Source organism: Alosa pseudoharengus, unplaced genomic scaffold (genome assembly GCF_046254945.1).
Source record: "Alosa pseudoharengus isolate Yale_2024_CS ecotype anadromous, Long Island Sound unplaced genomic scaffold, YU_APseudo_1.1 YU_APseudo_1.1_scf_5, whole genome shotgun sequence".
Classification (NCBI taxonomy): domain Eukaryota; kingdom Metazoa; phylum Chordata; class Actinopteri; order Clupeiformes; family Clupeidae; genus Alosa; species Alosa pseudoharengus.
In genome coordinates this window covers 24,756,664-24,766,096 of record NW_027468837.1, presented here as the reverse complement: position 1 = coordinate 24,766,096, position 9,433 = coordinate 24,756,664, and the positions used below count along the sequence as shown (strand labels likewise).

Sequence of the window (9,433 nt, the reverse complement as noted above, 5' to 3'; positions counted from 1 at the left end):
AGCCACTTTATGACATTCTGATGTCTGTCTTATCTGTATTTTAAGTAGCCTACTGGCAAAGGTTCAAAAAATCACTAAGGTAGTTAAATGAGTTCCGGGCTGTGCTTCATTTTTAGAACTAGGAAGAATGACCTAAATGCATAGATAGAACGACTGAATAAAATATGGAACTGAACAGCCATTGCTGTCGAATGGCAAATCGGTCGGAAGATGAGGAATCATCTGACACGGGCCCCAGTTGCAGTATGCCACCAGCTGTTGGTGTATTCAGTGCTAGGCAGAACCTCTCCAAGCACCTACCACTCTGGGAGTGGTATACATAGTTTCAGTCTTTCTGTTCCTCAGAGGGTAGCATAGAGCTAACTCCTATGGGCTACCCATGCTCCTCCATTCATACTGTACACAGTAATCCACCTTTGAAGTCTAGTACGCATGTTTAGGATGCACTGTCACATAAAGCAACCTCGCCCCAAACCCTCTGTCCCCAAATTCCGTAACCCTGCCAGCATTGACGGTTGTTATGGTAACCAATCAGCCTGTTTCCCCTGTGTCCAGGTGAAGCATCTGCCGCTACAAGCTGAGCTGTCTAAGACATGACAATTGTAAACTCTGGGCAGAGATGTCCTAGATGTCCTCCTGTCACTCCTGAGTACTAAGCCAAGCCCCTCTCCTCACAAAGACGATTTGGTCCTACAGTGCAAGTAGACAAAGAAACATCTGTCATTTTTGTTTTGAATTTTCCAGGGTTCTCTGCTATACACACCTCCGGCAAATTTATGAAGGGAAGCGTCATTTGTTTTTTTCCCTGAACATATCACGCTCGCCAGTGGAGCTCTCTCTGTCAGTCTGAGAAAGAAATGCCATCAATACCGAAGAGCTGATGCATGCAAATGCATATACATTCCCAGTTCTGCCCTTTGACTGATATACTCTTGGTGGGGTTTTACTTCATGTTGTCAGCTCTCAGTACACAATCACTTCTTCATTCTGAAACAACCTATGAAATAGATTCTTGCCACCTTTATTGTAAATCCACGTAAGACAACAAGTTCAGGTATAATATTTCAGTATGTATCCAGTATACATTGTTGAGGCTAATAAAGTGGTTTGTATTTGGGTACATTATCAGCAAATACAGGACAATGTTTTTATGGTTTATTTGCTTTCCATTTCATGCAGATCTAATAAATATCATATTTCTTCATGAGTAAACTGAAAGACCACACTGTAAGGAAACCGGAAACAGCAAAACAGACCAAGACATTCTAAAGCAAGAACAAAATCTCATACTGACCATTACTGTAGAGGCTTGACAGACAGAATGTAAAAATAGATACAGGAAAACTCAAGGGATAAATAAAGCATTTTTCTGTCCAAGAAATCCAGCGGTTTAAAGAACTGCTCCACATTTATATCATTTCAAGCATGCATTAAATTAGCAGTATTCTAAATTTATCCTGAGACATCATTGTCTTGTCACTGTGTCTTGCATGTGTTATACACACTTTCATCTGCTTTTTTCTTGATGTCACATAAGTGTCTGAAGTGTTGACGTGCTGACCATGTCATCATTTCAAATTGTGACTCACATAACTGTTTATTCATTTGAGCATTGCAGAACACTGTGTGCACACGGATGGATGAACTTTGTTTTTTCCATCTCAAATACTTGCATACTTTTAATCCTCAACTATGTAAATGAGAAGACTTTGAACTTCATTGGGCTGTCATTGTCAATACAAGACTTTGTGTTTTCAAATCTTGTCAGACAGACAAATTCTCTGACCGGCATTGCATTGATAATTATGACTGATGGTAGGCTAAGTGTTGACATCTATTATGAAATTAATCCATACAAAATGTTACAAATTATAGAACAGGAGATACACATCACCGCAACTAAAATGACTGCTTGACATCCATCTTTGCTGCAGAGTCTATGCTTAATGCATGAGTGCTGCAACTGGTAACTGCACATTATCTGGGAATACTGCACAGTCAACGTGTTTCAAGGACCCGTTTCCACCGTGGGTGAACACAGAAATTATGAAGGAGGGAGAGAATATGGTAATATCTGCATGACTCAACAAAACAGACTTGGGCTCATGAAAGGAGAGCAAGCGCAGTCCTTCACTTTCTAAACACTTCAGCTGTCTTACATTCAGTCATCCATCAGCACCCTTGAGAATCCACTCTGCGCCAGAATTTGTCTGCGAGACACGCGGGGTTCGAAAAAAAAGGTGGGAGAAGAAAATGTAAATAGGATGCATGGTAGAACACTGAAATGAGCAAATTAAAGGGTGATAAATAAATAAATAAGTAATAAATTAAATACTCTATTATCAAATAAGAGACTTCTGATTCCATCATAGATTAAATGAAGGCAGAAGAAACATGGTCTGATTAAAAGGTTCATCTAGGGACGGAGACAGATTCTGTAATTGGAGGGGGGGAAAAAAAGTGCAGAGAAAAATAGTCTCCAGAACATCCAAAATGAAAATTGACAGTGGAGAGTATAAATGTATGCAAAATTATTCCATTATGGGGGGAGAAAAGCTAAGGCCATGCCATAGGCTGCTCTGACTTCAAAGAACCAAGTCAGGGATCCTCAGCTTTGGGATAGGGCACAAAAGCGTAACATGACAGGGTTGCAGAGCAGGGGCTTTAAAATAATGTAACCTTTGAAGAATCGAGGCTGTCTGATAATAATAGGTGAAATATACACCGTTGCTGTTTTGTTCCTCCAAAAAAGCAGAACATATTCTCCCCAGTGTGTGTGTGTGTGTGTGTGTGTGTACTTGTTCCCTAATCTCCATGGAAGTCAAATGTTGGCTGTGGACCCGAGGATATGTTGAGACAGCCCCAGACCACCAATGAAAGCTGACGTTCTCTCTTACCTCACAAAGGAAACCATGGCTACATCATCATTACGTAAGTGCATCAGGGATTGCTATTTTTAAACCCAGCCGGTCCTCTGGAGACATCTGGTAGGAGGTGGGGTCACAAAGCAAGGCCATGTAGATGGAATGCTTGTTACGCTGCTTTCCACCTTATTCCCAGGAAAATCCTATGATATGTGCCTCTTTGGAGTAATGCGTAGTTAAATATTGATGACCTACTGTCTAAGCCCCGAATGTAACAAGAAAATCCTTGCGGAAAACAAATTATGACATTATATAATAATGGATTGCAATGAATTTTAGTATGATAATGCATGCAAAAAGTCTTTTTTGTAGTACTTCTTCCTTTATATTAGCCTTTATTTGAAACATATTTCAGGACAAAGGGTCATGAAAGATCATAGGCTACAACCCTATAATACAATATTGAACCATGAATTGGCTAAATATATTAAACAAAATTCCAACTCTAGGATATATGTCTGAACATGGGCCTATTATAACCAATGTGTTGAAAAGTCCTTCTGTGATTTAGTCCAAATTACAAAATGGCAATATTCTACAATACACAAAGGAGGATCCCAGCTACAAATTCTATGTCCCCAGAATGTTCTTAACCCAGAACGTTGTCAGAAAGTTTTTTTTTTCCCATTACATTTCCATTATTACTACCTCCTCAAACTGTGTCCAAGTGTTTGCAAACATTCAAGGAAAACTCACGGCAAACTGAAAATTGTTCGCCTATGTTTGCGAATTTGAGCACACCTCAAGTAAAACTGCATTGTTGGGGTCTTTCACCCCCAGTGAAGATGTAGGTATCAATGGATACCATAAGCAAACACCTCTCCAACCTCCAGCAAAGTAAACGACCATTACGTCGGCCTAATGCAAAGTAAACCACCATTCAGGGACTCACAATATTTAAAATACTAAAGAATATTTTGGAAGGGCACTGTAGGGCAACTGGTTATAGTGCCCGTACCATATTCGGGTCCACATGCCCACTGTCCTGTCAGATTAAAGGCATAAAAGATTATTGATTTTAGCTTAGTTACAAATGCTCTTGTTTATTTATTAGCTCATTATTTTATAGTATTAGTTGCCACTAAAAATCCTAAACTGGTGGATGTGTGAAACACAATTGCGTTTTTATGTGGCCCAAATAAAGTAATCTTGAATCTTGAATCTCATTTGAAACGTTACAATGGCTCCAGAAAATATCCAAATGGAACGTTCCCCTAAAGTTATCACGTTATTTTAACCAATGTAGGCTAGATCTTAAAAGTCCTCTTTGTAATGTTACAATGGCTCCATAAAATAATATAAATGGGACGTCCCATAAGTTATCTTGGGGACATTAAACTGCATCACTTTCATAACCAAAATAGGTCGTTTTGGTTCTGTGAATGTTCAAAACATTCACAAACCAAGAAATTGAGATGGGCCAGACATTTTCAACAGTTGGTAAGCAGCAGCATTTTTTGATGTGCATGTGCCTGTTTGTTCGGCACTTTGAGACCGTTCATGTGTTGACGGAGTTATGGTTTATTCATTCAGAGCGCACATGGCACTCCATCACAAGGCGGCAGGGCTTGACGTCAGTCAAACTGAAAATAGCCTACTCAATGTTATTTACATCTTACTTAGCAATGAAACAAGATTGGTTGCATATGTTAACATACTTGTTGTCAGGCTCTTGAATGAGCCTTATTTCAACCTGTTGTTTTTGTTGATGACCATTTTGATCTATAGGAAACCGTCTAACTCGTAGGGAGATAGAACGCACGTCTTTTTCGAAGTAGGCTGCGAAGCAGACCGTGCCAGGGTGAATTTACAAACACCTAAACAATAGGTTAAAACTAAAGAGCTGCGAGTGAATGTTGGTAGGCTCTGCTGAATTTTGCATTCACAGTATGTAGGCTAGGAATTTAGTAATGGTTGAAGGCTCACGAAATGTTTCTTTCTCTGCGCATTTCTGGCGGGACCACAGGCTGGGCCACTCGGAGGTTGCTTCTGGGCCACATATGGCCCGCGGCCCGCTTGAATATGCCTAGTCTAGCTGACCCATAGCATCAAAATTATGGGAAATTTACTAACGTGTCTCGAATAAATGCCCAACTGACATTTATAGAAAAACAGTGCCCCTAGGTCGACTACACCAGAATCATTTGCTTTCGCTTTAATTAATCTGATTTTAGCTGCTCGCACTGCGCAGCTATAGCCTATGACGTAGCAGAGGGATGTGCTTGCGTCTGTAGAGAAACCTAGTTGCTCCGAAGAGGACATCGATCTGACATATTTTCTTCATAAACATATTACAGCTAAACGCAAACATACAGTCTCATGCAGCTATGCGTCCATCAGCATGTGTTACTGTTGAGAGGACGGCTTCACAACCGTGAAAAATAAACAACTATGCTCCTTAGAAATAAGGGGGAAAATAAATATGGCTGGCAGGTGAGTCAAGTCATTTCGACGTTAACGATACGCTGTCGTAGCCTATTCGCCTACGGACATATTTCAGAGGGGAATATATGGCTACTTTCGTTGTGCGAATAATAACAAACGAATTCGCACATCTTTTCAATATTTCGAATTAACACACGAAGAGACCCGTGTTTGAAACACAATGTAAACGGGGTGTTGCGTCTCGCCAATTCCTACAGCGCATGCGTAGCCTATTTCTTTCAATTCGTGTGTAGTGAAGTTCAGTAGCCTACCCACGCCCATTCAGCAAGGAGACTTGACAGATTAACCGAAGAATAAAACAAGCATTTAGGGAAGTCACAGAGGTAAACATGAAAACGGGACTTTAATGAATACTTCGTTCAGAGAGTTTTCTTTATTTACTGACATGTTCATATGCGTCTTATACAGCTGGTGCCTATATTTAACTGAAAACTCTCCATTGCAGTATGAAAGTCTCTTTTCCGGACTTGTCTGTTTTCATTTGTATTTTAGATGAAAATTGGGTTGCGGTGAAAAAATGTCTGAGAAGGAAGACGAGAAAGGCAAAAGGGGGTATGTACACAAAGCATTTTCTCCAGGCACACCCCGAAGCTCCTCTTAAAGTGCGCTGGATGACTGCCTTTCAGTGTAAAAATCAACAATAGGGTCCATAAATGAGCAACATAAGCACAGATTTAGGCTATAGAGGAATGCGTAAACAACTGCAATTGTTGTATGCCTAAATACAGATATACAGACGGTATTATAGCCTAGTATGTTGCTGCATTGCAGGCACTGGTAAACCGTCAAAAAGTGACAAATAAAATATTTAGTGTATTTAGTTGGTTTCCTTTAGATTTTTTGAGGAGATTTCTTTTTGTGTTCTTGATGTATGCATTGAAGTGCCCACCACACAGAGCTCTACTTTGAGGTCCCACCAACATGCCTGCCCATCGTTTATTCTCCTGAATATAACATCACCTTCATGGGCCTGGAGAAGCTACATCCCTTTGATGCGGGCAAATGGGGAAAAGTCATCCACTTCCTGAAAGGTATGGCTGGTAACAACAGTCACACCGGCATGCACACGCACGAACACACACACACACACACTGTGTCTCTCTCTCTCTCTCTCTCTCTCCCACTCACTGATTCACACACTCACGAACACACACACACACTGTCTCTCTCTCTCTCTCTCTCTTTCTCTCTCTCTCTCTCTCTCCCACTCACTAATCCACAGACACACACACACACACACACACACACACACACACACACACACACACACACACACACACACACACACAAACACAAACTGTCACCACAAAGGGACTCATTGGTCCCTGTATAATGTAATATATGGGTAATGTGGGAAAAGGAAAATGGAATCAAAGCCAGGGCAGTGGCCTCTGAGTGGAGCAGGTGAAGGGATTGGGAGGTGTGGAGCTCTCTGGTTCACAGACCGATAGGTGTAGGTGTGTGTGTGTGTGTGTGTGTGGGGGGGGGGGGGTGCAGGGGTGAGGTGAGTGAGAGGCAGAGTGGAGATAATTAGGAGAGGTGAACCCCCCTGCGGGAACCTCGACAGGGACGCATCTCCGGCTTTGAACTCAAGGTCAAGAATAGTGTAACTCTGGAAAGACTTACATATACATATACTTATCAGCACTCTCTCTCTCTTTCTTTCCCTCTCTCTTTCAACCTTACCTCTTTCTCACTTTTTTACTTTCATATTTCTCCCTAAACTTATTTGTAAGTAAACCATCCTTTGCTGACAGCCATAGCCTAATTTTTTCCCCTGTAAAGATATAAAGCACTGCCGGTGAATTGTATATATTTATTTATTTCAGAAGTTCTGTTGGGGTGCTCAAGTGAGTCCTAAAGTCTTTGAGGCTCTTCTGCCTATGTGTGAGATAAGTCTCTCATGTTTCTTTCATAGTGTATTTACCTTTTTTTATATTCTATTCCCCACTCCTGTTATTTCCGTGCAGAGGAGCAGTTTATCTCAGACGACAATATAGTGCAAGCCAGGGAGGCCACGGAGGAGGACCTACTGGTGGTTCACACCAGGCGCTACCTGAGCAAACTGAAGGTACCTGAAGCTGCGGGCCCCCGGCTACTACAGTGCCTTAACATGCATTGCCTTAAGACGTTGTGTACTTCTGAAGCATCGCATTGTGTTCCACTTAGCCTAGCCAACTTCATGTCAGTCACTCATTACACTGATGGCAAAACGTTACCTTGGGATGAAGAAGAATACCCCTCACAAAGTGAGCTGCATTTCTCATTAAGGGCTTATCATTAGTTTAACTTATAGTGTGGCATTCCATATTCACTCAAACAAGAACACATTTTAGGTAGGTGAGCATTGTGCATTTTTTGCATTGTACCTAGTCCCTATACATAAACCTGACAACTGGATACCAATCTCTGGCATACTGGATATTTTCAAAGTAATGCCTGTGCAATGCTCCTACATTTTATTGTAATGATTTTTCCACAAACGGGTATTAGAGGAACAATAAAGTGCACCAGATTGTTTCTCTAAGAGACCTATTTTGGAATAACCCGGCCCTGAGTATATCTTGCAGATGGCAGCACAGGCAAGTCCCTTGTGCATGCATGGATTATCCCCTGCTGAATGTGCTTTACCATCAGGCAAAGTGAGGACTAAAAAATGAAATGGAAGTCAGTTTTGCTTCACATAGTGTATGTACACATAGCCTCTATGGCTACCATCACAGTTTCAAGTTAACTCATTGCATTGTGTTGTATTATTACTACAACTATTGTGTACACAGTGACTTTCCTATTACACTGTATGCAGTGTTATAGATGAACTGTTGCAAAGGTTGTGGACAGTAAATTGTTCTCCATCTTAGTCTTAATCTCATGGTGGTGTATAGAAATAATGCATGGCTCATTGCACTGGTCCTTCCGGTAGATCCTTGCTTCTTCCCCTGCTTCTTCTCTGTGTCGCTTGTGTTGAGGGGCATGGGGGCTGTTGGGGCGCAGGGGTGGTTCTCACATGTTGAAATGCATATGTGGTTTATTCTCTCCCCTTTTCCTGCATGCAGAACCATGTCTTGGAGGGCTCAAGAGAGGTATCGGTTTCACTGTGCCTGAATCAACTTTTCCTTATAGTTTCTATTGATCTGTTTCTTTTCAATTAGAAGAATATCAAGAGCTGCTAGAATTTTCTCTTTTTATAATTATATTAAAGTATGAAGCACCCCTAGAATGATTTCTTCCTTTCCATAGATGACTATGAAGAGCTGTTAGCTGTTAGTTCTTTATTCTCCTTTAACATTTTGCCACCAGTTTACATTTTCATGTAGTGACCTCCTGTGTCAGAGAATGCTGCAGAGATTCACATACGGACAAAACTGCATCTGTTAATGCTACTTACTTTTTGTAGTATGCTGTATCATGCCTTGTCTATTGATTGCTCATTTTAGTGACTATTTCTATCTCCTGTACATATTTGTATGTAATTATTCATTTTTCTTCTGGTGTAGTGTTTCATACTGATGGATAAATGGAAGAACCCTGGTGTTGGAAAGGTTAAAGAAAAAAAATACAGTAAATGAACGCTTACTTGTCTGTGTTTGTTTTGACTTTACAGTGGTCGTTGGTGGTAGCTACAATTACAGAGATTCCACCTGTCTTGTTTCTGCCCAACTTCCTGGTCCAACGCAAAGTGCTTCGACCTCTGCGCACGCAAACGGGGGGCACCATCATGGTTGGTGTTGTTTATTGTTTGAGCTCGTACAGAGCTCTAATAGAACATGGAGCTTTTCAGTGTTTCTCAGCATTTCAAAGTAAATGCGATGTAACAACAATGTATTGGCCTTTTATCCAAATAGTCAAATTGTGTGTGTGTGTGTGTGTGTGTGTGTGTGTGTGTGTGTGTGTGTGTGTGTGTGTGTGTGTGTGTGTGTGTGTGTGTGTGTGTGTGTGTGTGTGTGAGTGAGTGAGTGTGTGTGTTTGTATGTTGGTGTGTAGGATGGTGTGCATATGTGTATATGGGTGTGTGTGTGTGTGTGTGTGTGTGTGTGTGTGTGTGTGTGTGTTTGTGTGTGAGT

General features: G+C 41.1%; 1 protein-coding gene across 3 annotated transcripts in view; it reads left to right on the top strand.

Annotated features, from left to right (window-relative positions):
- Positions 1-5,143: 5,143 nt before the first annotated feature.
- Positions 5,144-9,433, top strand: part of hdac11 (histone deacetylase 11) — a 23,792-nt gene continuing 19,502 nt past the window's right edge. For 2 of the 3 annotated variants that reach the window (XM_076269308.1, XM_076269306.1), the window contains exons 1-5: positions 5,144-5,357; positions 5,862-5,921; positions 6,252-6,400; positions 7,340-7,440; positions 8,974-9,090. In XM_076269308.1, the coding sequence (XP_076125423.1) occupies positions 5,887-5,921; positions 6,252-6,400; positions 7,340-7,440; positions 8,974-9,090 (402 nt within the window). In that variant the 5' untranslated portion in view covers positions 5,144-5,357; positions 5,862-5,886. The remainder of the gene's footprint in view (positions 5,358-5,861; positions 5,922-6,251; positions 6,401-7,339; positions 7,441-8,973; positions 9,091-9,433) is intronic. The other variant, XM_076269307.1, reaches the window with a different exon arrangement.